At 41.9% G+C, this 16,741-nt stretch overlaps 1 protein-coding gene across 3 annotated transcripts in view; it reads right to left on the reverse strand.

Annotated features, from left to right (window-relative positions):
- Nucleotides 1-16,741, reverse strand: part of RNF220 (ring finger protein 220) — a 333,204-nt gene that overhangs the window by 110,838 nt on the left and 205,625 nt on the right. For all 3 annotated transcript variants that reach the window (XM_029283207.1, XM_015811346.1, XM_015811345.1), the window contains one exon: nt 6,995-7,124. In XM_029283207.1, coding sequence (XP_029139040.1) covers nt 6,995-7,124 — 130 coding nt within the window. The remainder of the gene's footprint in view (nt 1-6,994; nt 7,125-16,741) is intronic.

Below are 16,741 nucleotides of genomic sequence, written 5' to 3' on the forward strand. Positions count from 1 at the left end.
AATTGTTTAGTTTAGGAGAACCAAAATCTGTGGCACAATGGTTGTTAAGAGAGAGGGAAGATGACGACTTTAGGGATATTTCAAAACTTTGTTCCTATTAATGTTTTTTTTTTTCAATCAAGATACTGAGTTTTTGGAGAAGGCATTTCTATTCCCAAATCACTTTGCCCTAGACCAGTAATTGCTTTATTCCCAAATCCTATCCTAGGCTTCTACGAGGCACAAGCTGCAACTTGGCATTCTGTGGGTTTGAGTAGAAAGGTGGGGAGGGAAAAGGCTGCATGCAAATTTCATTTCTGAGCCACTGGTGCTGTTTCAAGTGCCAGGAGCCTCGGAGCCCCTTCTCGGCATTACATATGTAACAGCCTCATTGAACTTGACATGTCAAATTCAGGCCATTTGTGCAAAATCTCCCTTTAATAATACCGTTTCATTTCACTCAAATGAGACTTGAATGCATGTAAAATGGAAAAGGATATTTAAGCGCTAACATTAGGCAGATGTCTTGCCAGAGGCCGATTGAATATATGAGATTTTGAAGTGGTTAACACGATTTCGCTGCTCCCTCTTAGAATATGTCACCTGCTGGGCGATTTCACCCCCACCTTTTTTCCTTTTTAAGTGAAGGATATAAATTGAAAGAAAACAAAACTACAAACTTCAGCTTGGAGGCGATTAACTCCATCTATGCTGGCGTGTTCTTTAAAAAAAAATAAACAAGCTTCCATCTTTTCTATACAAGGCTGTTTAGGAATCTGTAGAAAAGTAGCAGCAGAATCTGGAGGCAAGGTAGGTGATGGGAAATGTTATTAAGAAGGGTAGGAAGAACTCTTTCAAAATCATATAATTCAGCCTTCTCTATTGGCAAGATTTCTGCAGATTAAACCATTGCTAGTAAAAGCCTAAGGAAAAGAAAGATTGAGTGCATAGGTAAAGCTGTTACAATGCTTAATTAATGAATTGAAGCTTCAATAGGCAAGAGCACTTTTCTGTTCTATTTCTACACAATTTATTAGCCGCCTTAACCACTGAAGCAACTCTAAGCAGTGTACAAAAGAATAAAGATTAAAAATGAAGAAACAATAACACAAAAAGGAAATCTCTCTGAATATGTGAAGGAACAACAATACTGAATAAAAAAAATAGCCACCAATCAACCACAAAATAATGTATTATAAAATTATTCCTGTACTTGAACGCTGCACTAAACATCATAACACGGACCACTGCTAATTTAGCAGGTAAGTAAAAAAAAATGTACCAAACATCAAAGGAGTTGATACTACAAGCCAACATTAGCTACAGCTGAATTTATTTTTCCCAAACAAAGGGGATATTGCTATTTAAGTAGAGAAATCAATTATCTTGGGATAGAATCCAACTAATGACCGATTTGAAAACAAAAGTGAGTTGACTGAAACAGAACAAACCCAGTTAAAATAGGACCTCTTTAGGACACAATTATATTCTAAATGACAATGAAGACGTAACAGTACAGCCTCATTACTGCTGCTAAGTAGACACAGGCACAGTCAGTACCTAGAAAACACCCAGAACCCTTGAGCTCAATGATGGAGGAAGATGCACAATATAAATAAAATAAGCAAATAAATATAATGCAAACTGAAGCAAAATTGTAATCTCCGTGATGTTGACAATTCCACTGAGAAACAGATAAAACATTGAATGCCAGCAACAAGGATGCAAGGCTGTAACAAACTCCAGTGCTTTATTGATGTAAATAAAGGTTGTATGCTCAGGATGATTACCTTTAAATCTCTTTGGCTATGTAAATGAACTTTCAGAAGCAATAAACTATGGTGCAGCTAGTCCTTTTATGGACCTCAAGTTAAATGCTTGTGACCACATCCAAATTGCTCACAAGTGCTATGATCATTCCGGTGCCCACTGACGCTGAATGCACAATATGGGCTGGGACAACATTCTCTGATGGGATGTGTCTCCTCTTCTTCTTCCTCCCACATCTTAATCCCAGCAAAGCAAGAACCTCCCTGTTCCATATTACTAAATAGCAGCTGCTGGCCATTTTGGTTACAACTAGATATAGTTGTGATGTTGTGTAGGACTAGGAGTAGGGTGACCTGGGTTCAAGTCATTCTTAGCCACCAAAGCTCCCTGGGTAACTGGGTCAGTCATTCCCTAATTCAGCCCAACCTACTTCATGGGATTGTCGCTGTGGGGAAGATGACAAAAAGAGGAGCAGTATATGCCACTTTTACCTCCTGAACAAAAGGTGGACATTAGTCCACTAAAGAAACAAATACATTTGTAAGTTTTGTTTCTTTATTGGAGTGCTATTCATTTTTTCTTTTGTTTTAATTATGGGTTGCTTATGGGTATTCTTTTTGTGTACCAGACTAGAAGGAAGGTACCACTATATTGATTATGAAAAACAACTTTTTCTTGTGCCAGCAGGATACATGCTACCCATGGAAGGTTCAGGAATGGGAACATGTTCATCTGTCAGTGCAGAACCCCCATTCCCAGGAACCCCAAAGCAGCCTGACATTTAAAGTGGTTTGTTCCTATTACGAGGTTAGGGCAGGGGCTGCTAGCAGGCTGATGATTAGCCCCTGGGGCCTGATTGATACAGGAGGCCGAAGGCTATCTATTGCAGCAGGGTAGGAGTCATTACTTAATAATTAATAAAGGCTCTGCTATTGCTCTTCCACATGCATACAGCCAGAATAGTCGAGGACTGGGAGTAAGCTGTCTCCCCCTTTTTAACTGCCGTGGTTATTTAAAGGAATAATGCCATTCTTTTTCATTTGTCAGCTGGCCCACAATGGCTCTTGTCAGCCTTTATGATTTAGTGTTTCCTTTCCTTTCCCATTAAACACCATCCTCCCCCCAAGGTGTCCAGCTACAGGCTGCTCTCAGACTGCTCTCCTACAAGGCTTGCCTTGCTGTTTCCATAAGCTCTTTGAGGGCTAATTGCTTCTGTTCATTTACACCTGTTTATTAATTTGCTGTGGCCCTTTATTAAGCTGAATAGAGCCCAAAATACACTATAAATTATATACACAAGGGAACAGAGTGTTGCCTGACTTGGCTGTTGCCCTTTTTCTTTTCTCTCCCCTGCCCCCATCTAAGAAATGGCAAGTTTGGGCTCAGTACTGGAAACCAAACAGGCAACAGATGTGGAGCTTGGATTCAAGTGGCTTCAAATTATCTAATGTAAACTTGTTTTTACGCTTTCATCCAGTGGTGGGATTCAAATATGTGAACAACCGGTTCTCTGTGTGGATGCCGCTTCTGGAAGTCCATTCTGGGCCTGGGCAACAAAAAAATTAGCTACCGGTTCTGCCAAAATGGTGCGAACCGGCTGAATCCCACCACTGCTTTCATCTATTAAGACACTTTGTTACTGTGGAGTCCTTGATGCTCTCTCAGATTGGTAGAGAAGTGATGGAGTTGAAGTTGCTGGAACCTTGGACAAAAGTAACCATGTCATACTGGAATTTAATATAATGCAAACACTAGCAACAGAAAACAATCCAACCAGTGTCTTGAACTTCAAAAGAGCTGACTTTAACAAACTCAGAGAGAACCTAGGAAAGATCCCATGGATGAAAATCCTAAAGGTGAAAACAAACCAAGAAGCATGGGAAACTCTGAAAAATGTGATCATAAAAGCCTAGACCAGCACAGTACCACTGAAAAAGAAAAACAAGAAATTCAAGAAGAAACCAGCATGGCTGCATAAAGATTTCTCTGACAAACTGAAAGATAAAAGGAACAAATACAAAACATGGAAAAAGAGGCACATAACTAAGGCCAATTATCAGCAGACAGTCAGAATATGCAAAGATGAAGTCAGGAAAGCAAAGGCTCAGAACGAACAAAGACTTGCAACAGAAATCGTGGATAATAAAAAAAGTTTCTTCCAACATATTAACAATAAGAAAAAAGTCCATGAAAGAGAGAAGATGGCAAGAAAATAACAGGCAACAGGGAGGAAGCAGAGCTGCTTAACTCATACTTTGCATCAGTCTTCACACAAAAAGAAACTATAGCCCAACATACCAAAAAAACCACTGCAAAAGACAAATTAGAAACAAAAATTAAAATAAGCAAGAAAATGGTAAGAGAACATCTATCCAACCTTGACAAATATAAATCACCGGGGCCTGACAGATTACATCCAAGAGTTCTCAAGGAGCTGGCAGATGTTATCCCAGAACCATTACACCACATCTTTCAAAAATCCTGGAGCACCGGGGAAGTACCTGAGGATTGGAAAAGGGCTGATGTGGTTCCCATCTTCAAGAAAGGGAAAAAAACGGACCCAGGAAACTACAGACTAATCAATTTAACATCAATACCTGGGAAGATCCTAGAAAAGATAATCAAAAAACAGATCTGCAAACAACTAGAAGCAAACAAAGTTATAACCAGTAGCCAGCACAGGTTTGTTAAAAACAGATCACACCAAACCAATCTTATTTCATTTTTCGACAAAGTGACTAAACTAATAGACCAGCGAAATACTGTGGACATAGTATACTTAGACCTCAGTAAGGCATTTGATAAAGTAGACCACACCTACTCCTTGGTAAGCTAGAAAAGGGTGGAATAAACAACATCACCACCAGATGGATCTGTAGCTGGCTGGCAAACTGTACTCAATGAGTAGTCCTCAACTGCACTATATCCACATGGAGAGAAGTAAGCAGTGGAGTACCACAAGGTTCTGTCTTAGGCCCAGTACACTTCAATATCTTCATCAATGACTTAGATGAGAGAATTGAAGGGGAACTCATCAAATTTGCACATGACACCAAACTGGTAGAAGTAGCCAACACTCCAGAAGACAAACTCAGGATCCAAAAAGATCTTGACAATGGGCCCTATCCAACAAAATGAGTTTCAATGTGGAGAAAAGTAAAGGTTTACATTTAGGCAGGGAAAATCAAAGGTAAAAGTATAGATTGGGTGAGACCTGGCTTAAAAACAGTAACTATGACAGGGACCTTGGAGTCCTAGTGGATGATCACTTAACCATGAGCCAGCAATGTTCAGCAGCAGCCAAAAAAGCTAATACAATCCTGGGTTGTATAAACAGAGGCATAGAATCAAGATCACACGAGGTATTAGTACCACTTTATAAAACCCTAGTAAGACCACACCTGAAATACTGCAGCCAATTTTGGTCACCATATCACAAAAAAGATGGTGAGAGTTTGGAAAAAATTCAGAGAAGAGCAACTAAGATGATCAAAGGCCTAGAGACTAAAACATACGAAGAACGGCTGCAGGACTTGGGTTTGGCTAGTCTAAAGAAAAGAAGAAATAGGGGAGACATGATAGCTATATTCCAGTATTTAAGGGGCTGCCACAAAGAAGAGGGGATCACATTATTTACCAAAACACCAGAGGGCAGGACAAGAAAGAATGGTTGGAAACTGATCAAAGAGAGAAGCAACCTGGAATTAAGGAGAAACTTCCTGACAGTGAGGACAATTAACCAGTGGAACAGCTTGCCTCCAGAAATCGTGGGTGCTCCATCACTGGAGATTTTTAAGAAGAGGCTAGACAGTCACTTGTATCAGATGGTATAGGTTCTCCTGCTTGAGCAGGGGGCTGGACTCGAAGGCCTTCAAGGTCCCTTCCAGTTCTATTCTATTCTAAATGGTTTTCTTGCAGTCATTTTGTTATCAAACTAGGTAACATCATCAGTGCCACAAAAAAACATCAAGCTCAGAGAGTACAGAGGACCATGCAGTTCAATCTTGAGCTACAAATATTATCTTCAATCAACACCTTGTTTTACATTGAGAACAGACCTTGGTCCAAGCTAAACTCCTTTTCCAAACTCTCACAATGATGGTCTTTTCGGGTATTGGGGCTTTTAAAACATCATGGCTCCAGGCTTCCTGCCACTGCCAACCTCCTGATGACTTTACTTTGCTTACTGCTCCCACCTCCCTGATCTCTTTCTTTACCTTTTAATCATGATGGAATTCATTAATGAATGAAATAAACACACTCTCTCTCCCAGGTTGCAGTTTTATTGAGACAAGGACAGGAGTCTGTTGCAGTGATTTCTTAAATAACTGCTAACAGTTAAAATTCAATTAATTTTTTAAACAGGACTTTTGCTGTGCTAGTGAAAGCAAAAGGCAACTAAAAGCTTGATTCAGAGCAGAAAATAAGGGGGGGGGAGAGGAAGGGCTCTAACTTTGTGTTCAAATACTTAATCTCTTCTCTATTTTCTTAGTTGTGAAACATCGAAGAAAATGATGCAGTTGTTTATAAGAGTCCATGAAAAAAAATAGCATTAATGTGTTTCTTTTTCTTACTTTATATTACTTTTTATCTGCCTTCTTAAAGGACTTTAATAAAAATTATATGTAAAAATGTGCCTAGTCCATGAAAGGGGAAGTTGGAATGACATTGATTCCTGACTAAGGTTCCCAGGAAATATTGTCTTCCCAAAGACAGAATTTCTAATATTTCAGTGCTAATCCCAAAGCTTAAGTTAGGATGGAACTAATAAGAAGTCAAATATATCCTGAAAGCAGATCTATCATGGAGAGTTGATATACAATTCTCATCAGCAGGCATGCTGGTAGAATTGGCTGATGGAATATCTTACTTTGGTAGATCTTTGGGGCTGAGAAAGTAAGTTCATAAAAAAGGATATACCGGTGATGTAATAAGAAAAAAAAATCCCTAATACATTAAAGCAGGGGTGTCAAATTGCCGGCCCGCAGGCCGGATGTGTCATGGCAAAACCACGCCTACCCCATTGCTGGCAATGGGAAAAAAATTGTGATACGTCACGACACGTCACGTGACGTTGCGAGTTTGACACCCCTGCATTTTACATTCTTCACCAAGAGAGAATAGAATATAAAGAGTTGATCTCATTGGCTATAAAAGAAAGATCTTCAGTTTAATAGATCTAGGGCTAAACTCCATATGATTCTGGTAGGATAGGACAGGTCAGAGAGCAAAGTTGCTGCCTTACCTGATATTCAGCTGTGTTAACTTCTCCAGCTCCTGCTCCATATGCTCCTGCAGCTCACCTGGACGAAGCAAAACCTGACAAATAGGGCAGATAGGAGCTTGGCTGTCAAAGAGTGTTGCCTTCTTCTTGCCTGTAGGGAGACAGAGAGCATAGCTTTGAGTTTCAAGCATCCAGAGTATTCACTTCCTATGCCTTGTATAACTGCAGGATACACACACAAATATTTATTCACAAAGAAACCTGGTGTTATTTATTAAGGAGCCAGAGTATAGCTACTACTTATTTTGCATATCAATCTTGTTTTTATTTCAGTAGTGCCTTCTACTCTGCTTAGCTAAGATCAATGTGGAATTTCCTGTTTTCCCAGTGGTTCTAACTTGCTGTTGTAGCTAACCTGAACCCTGGTTTAAGTTTAGACTAGAGCAGGGGTGTCAAACTGCCGTCCTGCAGGACAGTTGCATCATACGGAGGCCGCGCCCATCCCAGCTCCGGCATTGAAAAAAAAGTCGTGATACATCACGACACGTCATGTGATGCAGCGAGTTTGACACCCATGGACTAGAGTTTCTTTGAAGTCAAGGTAGGATTATCGAAGAGAGATGGCAAAGGAAAGATAGGCTAAAGAAAAGTTCAGTGTTCCACTATGTAATCTATCTAATAAGCATAAAAAAAGGTAAGTGTCATGGTTCCAACAGACAGAAACGAATAAAGCAGTACTCCAAGGCTTGCAAATTCCTCAAAAACATGTTTATTAGTTACAAAGTATCGGCACGGTCAAAAGTGAAACCAAGTCTGGATACACAAGCAACAATTCCCCAATAAAAAGTTAAATGTCCACCCACAAAAGCTATGTAAGCAACTACGTTTCCCCTCTCACAGACCGGTACGCTCCCACACTCGCCCGGAGGAGTCCCACGGCAGCCGGTTCGTCACAGCCGACCGCTGGGGGTCCCCCTCCCGGAAGAGACACCCACGGGGGTGGGAGACCTTGCTTGATGGGGGGCTCTAGGCCTGCTAAGGCCTGGAGGATGGAAAAGCGGCGTGGGAGTTCTGTACCGAAAAAGTTGTTCGCCCAGACCGGATCCCTCTTAAAAATAAATAGGGACAATTTTTAATTTAAATCTTAATTAATTATACAGCGAAAAAAAAAATATTTGGTTTTTAATAGGTTTTTATGGGGGGACGATGTTTTATGTGTTTTAATATGCTGTAAGCCGCCCTGAGTCCTATAGGGAGAAGGGCGGCATATAAATCCATGAAATAAATAAATAAATAAATAAATATAATTATTTGGCGGGCTTTTTATGAAACGCCCAGTCTCTAGTCTTGGGAGCAGCCGATGACCTTGGTTCCCACGGGACAAAAGATTATTTTGACTAGCGAAGCACCAGGGCAACCCCCGTCCCTCCGTTCTATGTGGCAACCTAGAATGAGAAGGAAAATGGCTGCAGCCATGCTCATTTGTAGAGTTGACAGTAAGTTCAAGAACAGTAACAAGTTATTCTTTACATATGTATTAACTCATCTCTGAGGACAGAGCACCATAACATATTTGAGGGCAAAGTGGCATAATATTGTGGGAACTGACACCACCCAAAAACAGACTCTATGAACTGCAGAGTGTCATTTAATATACAACGGTTTTCCAACAGGAATATAATTTTCTTATAACATGATACTTGGCTCTCTGGCTGATTTCAAAAGCTCTCTATAAGTGATCAATTCAGACTCCTATAAGAGTTAACTGTCCCTTCCCTATTGCTCTATCTCAGTGATTCTCAAATGGTCTATTTATTACAATCTCCCCATATTCACCAAGTGCAATCTGCTCGCCTACATTCTCATATTCATCTCACTTCCAGTTAGTTGGGCAAAGTTTACTCACTGCCTCAGTTCTCATCTGTCTGCTCACTGCAAGTCAGCTGGCCAAATCAGAATGTGCTCACCACCTCATCCACCAACAAACCACTGATGAAGAGCTTGGAGGTTGGCTAACGGCAGTTATAATCAGAACTGGGAAAGGGTGCATTGAGATAAGCATTGAAGGAGCTACATGTGTAGTAGATCTCTCTCATGCACGTGAAATAAGTTTTGTCTGAAGACAAGGTCACACAGAGAAACGTTTGCAGTAAAAAAAAATGCTGCCTACTTGCAGTAAAAAAAAAATGCTGCCTACTTGCACCTGAAGTAAGGTGTAACAATTGTGAACATGATCAAATAACAATTTTGCAGCTCATGCCTTTTCAACATGCCATAAGTATAAATAAGTAGCGAATACTGAACTCTGCTTCTTAAGCAGTAAATAAATGCTTGTTTTGGTTTTTGAAAATTGTATTCTTAATTGTGCTCTGATGCTCTTAAAAATTAACTTGGAGGGAGTGCTATCTTTTACTAATGTGGGTGATCCTCTGCTTTTCCTCAATGTTTATTTAGTGGTTAATGATTGCAGAAAAATTTGTCCAAAGCAAAGAGAATATCAAAGAAAAAAATGTGTGTGTGTATAAGAGAGAGAATGAAAAATGCCATAAGAAAAAAAAGTATTCATGTAATTTATTTGCCACCTCAATTAAATTCCTATCCATATTCACTTTGGGCTATGGTTCTGTGTACTGCTTGCTTCATCTGTAGAGGAATATGACCTTTGAAACAAAATACAATTGCTCACCTTGGCTTACAGGAGTACTGAATATATACTATTATGCATATTCATATAATGCAAAGGAACATATACATACAGCTTTGCTGTAAGTAGAAAATTCATTTTGTACAAAATAGCTTTGAAAGTGAGAATGTCCAATAACAGTATATTTTACTCAGCAGCATTAATCTAAACTTTCAACTGTAAACCCCATTGATCGCTCCGGTTGAAACCAACCTTACAAAGAACTAAGACTAATGTTCTCTATCCTGTTGAATTGAATGTGAAATTTAAGTCATATAGTTTGAATTAAGGCACCTCATTCCAGTTCACTGTGGAGATGAACAGTGATTCCTATTATTGTAGAAGCAAAGCTGAGGACTTAAGAAGCTTCCAGAAAAGAAATTGGACATCTTGATTTCTATGAAAGGTTTGAAGTGATTAATAAAATATACATGATGTTTAGAAAAAAAAATACCATTCATACTTGCACTGCTCAAATGCTCAAGCACACGTAGTTTAATATTCTTGCTATCCTGGTCTAAAGGTATTCCTTGACTTACGATTGGTCATTTAGCAATCATTTGAAGTTCCAGTGGAGCTACCAGGAGAGTACTTACAACCCAGATTAAAAGTTCTGATAGTCGTTCCCCCTGCGGCCATGAGATTTCACTTCGGGTGTTCGCAACCAGGCTGCATTTACAGTTGTTTGCAGTGTCTCATTTTATAATTAAAAAAAACAGCATTTATCGCTGTGTTTGACAAAACAGCATCATTGGCTTGCTTAATAACTGAGGATTTGCTTAATAACTGCAATGATTCACTTAACAACTGTTGCAAAAAAGGTTGCAAAATCAGATTAGTCATGTGACCAACTCCTTTTATGACTATCAAGAGTTATGGCCATGATGAGCAGGCTCCATTAAGGTTGAGGATTACCTATATGTGATGAATTGCTGCTAGAAATTTACCTTGATTGTATCTTTCTTCTGAGAAAAAAATAACACAAATAAAACAAAAAACGCAATTCAAGGTGCTGGTTGTCACCTTGACCATAAATTCTTCCAGTTACCTGAAGAACTGACTATCTTTTCCCAAGAGTCTCTACCCATCTGATTCATCTAGCTGATTGAACATGCTGCAGATCCCGTCAGCCAGTGTTGCTGGCAGGGACTAAAAGATGTCCCTTTTCTGAAGAAGCCCCTGTTCTGTGGAATATCTTTCCCCTGGAAATTAAAATGGCCCCAATCCTGTTTGCCTTTCATAAGGATTTAAAAACTTGGCTGTGTTTCTGAGTTGGGGCATTGAATGTGTTAAAGGCCCTGCTTCTTGGCTTTATGTTAACTGGTTGACTATCTCAGCTGCTGTGAATATGTATTTTGGATTTTTTTTATTGTTTTTAAATGCTTTTTACTGTTTTTATAGTTTTGGAGTCGTAAGCCACCTGGGTTCATTGACTGAGATGGGCAGCTATGGAAACTGAATAAATAAATAAATTAATTAAAATCCCATTTCTGAGCTGAAGAAATGAGTGAATTTTGAATCATTTCTGAAATACATCACTGTTCTAACATAGCAGAATTGAAATATGTGGGCTTAGGTTCCTACGATTAAAAATCTCTTTGACACTCTGTTACTTGTCCTGGTCAAGAGCCATTGTAATAATAGTGTCCTGTAAATACAACAAACTTTAAAGCATGTAATAAACCCACAAAGAGCCACAAGGCCATTCATCTGTTCCATTGTTGTGTTAGTTGCTGTGGTCATCAGAGGGTGCTGCAAACACAGTTCTTATGGATGGCTGGAAAGGAGAATACTTTATAGTTTGTTACTGACATCTATTGTGGAGCGGTACCACTGGAATATTTATGTATTAGACATGGATCAAATTGGTTAAATCTGTACAAGAGGCAATAATGCACCATAAAGCAGATTGTGTGCAATGTGGCCTTCCAATCAAAAGCCCAAATGTGCCATTTTATGACCAGAAGCTAGCAAAAAAAAAGCAGAGCCCAGTTAAATGAATCCTCTTAAAAGGAGTAGACCTACCCCAAGGGAGAAAATGTTGGCACACAAACTTTGCTTGGGTGATATAAAGAGGTGTAAAGAGAAGTGTTGTAAAGGAAGGAACAGCTGTTGTAATATGCTTTAACATGAGCAACAGGGAAATAAGTCTGGAAATAAGCTGCCTTTTGCTAGCAATTATCTAATTAGGATGTCATACCTCCATGCATATTGTACATTTTAAATTCAAGATCCCTGCTTCAGGTTTCTCCTTTTACTGTCAACCTACCCGCTACCTTTTCCTTTCATATTGATGAGAGGATCTAGGATTGTTCCTTCCCTTCCCCATAGCTGCAAAGAGGATTTGAATAACTGAGTTCTTGGGAGAAGCAGGAAGACATCTTAGATCAGGAAGAAGCGGGGAGCAGGAGGGAAGCTCTATCCTCCAATTTTCCTTTTGAAATTCAAGCACTGTATTCTTTCAAAGCAATGTGGGGAGGAGACAAAAGAGAGTTCCCTAAAGTCAGATTCCTCCCCCCCCCCCATATACACCTGCTTTACTCCTGGCCAAAATGCAACACACCTGAGGAAGATAAGTAGCCTGCCTTCGTGACTCTCTGTGACTCTCCCATATCCATTGTTGCTTTTCAATCATAGCCAGGGCAAAACAATCCTCCCACTTTGACTGGAAGGTGAAACAGCCCCAACTTCCTCTTGGAGCTTTTCCACTTTTGTGTGGTCAAGGTCCAAAATAACCTAAGAAAGTCCCCCCACTGCTACTATATATAACCATAGTCCCCATTTGTGTAACAATGCTGGTGTCTGAGCTTTCCCTCCTAAAACAAACACACAGCCTTTGAGCAAACGGGAAATCCTGCTGGATCCCTGCTGCAGTCTGGATGCCTGGACAGATAAACATGCAGAGCGATCTCACTGTCTCCTTCCCACAGCACTGCTAGGAAAGCTTCTCTGGGTTGCATCACTATCCATCACCACTAGATGTGATCCTGAGCTGCCACAGCACACATAAATAACTCAATTCTGTTTTGTGGTTTTGATTAGTTTCTGCTCCATCTTCTCCTAGCGAAAATCGTGTTTTTCCAGCTTTGATTGTTTTAAAGTAATGTGTATCCTAAGAAGGGCAATTTGCCATTGAAACATACATATGTACATGCACACCCAGACTTTTAAAAGTAGAACAAACGCACTGCAAGTCAAATATTTATGGATATATATATATTTAACCAAACTGCACATTTACTTTTAACTTGCTGATTATCAGATGGACAGCAGGGGGCACTATTAAAACAAAGCTAGTTACAATTAGTGAAGGCTTAACTGAAACAGTAACCCATTAAAATGCCTGTCATTTGCCAACCTTAGATCTAAATAGACTTTAAGATCATTTAATTTATGTGACACAGAGAGGAAAAGGCTGCAGTTCATTCAATGGAGGAAACAGGATCCATTTCAATATTATACTCCTACTAAAAGTCATCCTGATCCAAAATATAATCAGCTCTGCATCAAGACACCTCTCACAAAGAAGCCACTGGGAATATTTTTCCACATCTCCCCAAATTAGGTCTGCTAATGGCCCTGGTGAACATGAGAAAAGCAGCTGAGAATGTGATGCCCGGCAACTAGCCCCACTGCCTGATATGAGCCAAGTCTGAGTCTACCACCTCACCATGAGCTCCCACACCCCTCCATTTTAGCCAAGGCTGCATCCTCCAAATGGCCCCTTTCAAGTTTTGTTTTTTGGGCAGCTGTGTTTGTATTTGCTTGGCCTCCATGCCTGCCCTTCCCTTCCCTCTGGCCCCTTGTAACTCAGCAGGGTTCGTCTTCAGTGTTTACCCTCCTTGGCACTGCTGTCTGTCCCCTGCAGCCTTGGCTTGCTAATGCTGCAGAGATGAAAAGGGCCAGCCACATCCCTCTCTTGTGCGTGCAGACTTCCCTGGGCTCCAAAAAAATGTTTCCTTTTAAGGGTTTGAAACGAAATATTTCCTGTTCAGAAAGGGCAGGGGGGAGAGAACATTGACACAGACATCACAAAATCAGTCCTGTGAAATGAAATATCTTCACACATCAGCCCTCGCTAGATCATGTACAACAGGAAAACATACCTAGTATTCTCTCGTAGTAGCCTGTGAATTCAACAGCTTTGTCACCTCCCCAGGAATTACCTCTGGGCATGTTCACACATTTAGGTTGAATAAGGATATTTGTAAAGTTGTAACCTGACCCAATGGTCTTTTTGTCCTTTTTACTTCTGATACCAACCAAAAATGTGGTGATTCCAGAATTTCCCTCACAATAAAATTGTTCCTTGCAAAAGGATAAAAGGAGATATTCTAGCAATGCCCTGTGGCAATACATGCCAAAAGAATTTGAATGTTCACAACTACTTTTTTATCTGTATTGTGGGATATGATTTCTGAGAATTTAGCATGCAAATGTATTGGGGGGAAAAATTGTAAAGGGCACATGAGGCTTGTCCAGGAGATACAGTAGATCTTCAGATTAAACTAAGCATTGAAAGAGGGGTGAACGGCACCCACCTCCTCCCCCAAAAAGAGAATCATTTCTGAACTCACTGAAGAGTCAGTTTTCAAGTGTGGAGCAAATTCTCAGCAATGAAGAGTTTGAATAGGAGTACGCTATTTAAAGGCCAAGACTAGCACTAGGCTTAGAACAAATGTGTACTAAAACTGCACTCTGATTTCATGCCAGGGGTGTCAAACTCAATTTAATTGAGGGCCACATCAGCATTGCGGTTGCCCTTGGGAGGGGCAGGTGGGTGTGGCCAGGGTGGGTGGGCATGGCCAGCTCTACATCATTCGCGTCAAGGGTGCCTGTAGGGGCCTGGGCAGGAGTGGGACAGATCTGAGGGTCTCTGGCAGAAGGGGGTGGGACCGGGGCAAGTGCCAAGGCATGGTTCACTGGAGGAGCTTCACCGTTCCTCTCAGGCATGAGGGGGGGCTGGATGGTGGTGCGGGCTGCCCAGAGCCCTGAGCAGCAGAGGTCAAATGCCCAGCCTGGCCCTTGAGCACCCGCGGCACCAATCCCTGCCCCACTTCCCCAAGGGGGCACCCAGCTGCACTTATCTCCTCCTCAAGGCTGCTGCTGCTGTGCTTACTCTCCTTAGCCAGGTTGCTCATGATGGGTATGAGGGCAAAGTCAGAGGGAGGCCCATTCCCTCTCCATGGGAGGAGACCCAGCTTTGTATCCAAAGCTTCCTTAGCAATAGGATGGGAGACCCCCAGGATAGGCCAGGAGGAGGGGGCAAGGGGATAGACCCCCAGGATAGGCCAGGAGGAGGGGGTAAAAGGGCAGCAGGGCAGGACTAAGGCAGGACTTCCCTCAGACCCTCCTTCTTTCCTTCTTTCCTTCCTAAGTACAGAGTGGTGGGAAAATATTTGAGATGAGGGAGGGAGAAAAACAGGCAAGAAACGCAGCTGGGGAGGTGTCACCCTTCGTGAGGAATGAAGAAATGCACCATCGCCTGGAAGTAGCCAGCACATGGCCCTCACCTATTTCACATATCTGGGCTCTGGGGGAGGGGATGCCATGAGCAGCATGAGAGTCAACGTTACCTGCGCAAGGCCGCCCAGCCTCCAGCCTGCTGGTTTCAGCAGGCAGCGGGGCGCTATCCTCACAGCGCCGAGAGGCTGAGCCAGGCGGCACGAATCTGAAAAGAAGCGCAACGCTGCCCAGCCCCCAGCCTGCCCGGTCTCGGCAGACAGCGGGGCGCTCTCCTCACAGTGCCGAGAGATTGAGCCGGGCGGTGCGAAGCTCACCAGCTTTGCACCTTGCTGCCTGCTGAAACTGGGCAGGCTGGGGGCTAGGCAACATTGCACTTCTCATCAGTTTCGCGCCACCCGGCTCAGCTCTTGGCGCTGTGAGGAGAGTGCCTCGCTGCCTGCCGAAACTGGGCAGGCTGGGGGCTGGGCGGCGTTGTGCTTCTTTTTGGATTTGCGCCACGTGGCTCAGCCTCTCGGCGCTGTGAGGAGAGCACCCCACTGCCTGCCGAAACCCCTCCCCCGGAGCCCATCAAGCCGGATATGTGAAGTAGGCGAGGGCCATTTGCTGGTCACTTCCAGGCAATGATGCATTTCTTCATTCCTCACAAAGGGTGACACCTCCCCAGCATGCACCCAGGGGGTGGGGCCGATGCGGCAGGGACTGGTTCCTTGCTGTTTCCAGACGGTCTTGTGGCGCTAAGACTGAATGGGTTTCAGCATAGATGGCTACCACAAAATTGTACATTGGCTCCAGGATGGCTTCGCAGGCCACATGAAACCACTTCACAGGCCGCATCCGGCCCCCGGGCCTTGTGTTTGACATGTCTGACATATACAATTAACTCAATCAACTTACATCAGGCTATAATTCAAACTGAAGCATTGTTCAAAACAACCCTCCTTATTATGATGTCTTGTTCTCACGTAACAATCCTATAATGTGGTTCTTCATTTAATGTGATGTATTCTTCATTTAGTGTGATATGTTCACTAAAGTTTGTTGGTCACATGGGTTTTTCTTTGGAAAGGATCCATAGCACAAAACCAAAGAAGAAACCATATTATTAATTAGCATTAAGATTGAGCAAGGATGTTGTAAAAGTTCTACTCTCTCTCTCTCTCTCTCTCTCTCTCTCTCTCTCTCTCTCTGTGTGTGTGTGTGTGTGTGGCCCTTACATATATAGTTTTGTAGTATTACTTTTAATTTATTTTCTTTTTTCTATTAGGTTATGTTTCATTCCTATTCTCTTTGTTCTGTTTTATTAAATAACAGGGGGAAACGCTAAGGACATCTTTCTTTTTAAGACACAAATATTTACAGGAACTCTTTCCACTTTCTGCCATATCAAGACGTATGAAGGAACACTGCAATTTGGTGGGACGGGGCGTTGTCTTACCTGAACGCCTTTTCTCAGCACGGAGATGGAGGATCCACCCATGGGTAGTAGACTGTATTCCTGCCCAATCAGATTAAGTCAGCCAAAGTTGCCACGCCCGTCCTGGACCCTAGATTCCAGTCTTGACGCGAGCGAAGCCATTGACTGACATAGGACGTACTGGCTCAGAAACTAAACTATCCTA

Source organism: Protobothrops mucrosquamatus, unplaced genomic scaffold (assembly GCF_001527695.2).
Source record: "Protobothrops mucrosquamatus isolate PMUCROS unplaced genomic scaffold, P.Mucros_1.0 scaffold39, whole genome shotgun sequence".
Taxonomy (NCBI): Eukaryota; Metazoa; Chordata; class Lepidosauria; order Squamata; family Viperidae; genus Protobothrops; species Protobothrops mucrosquamatus.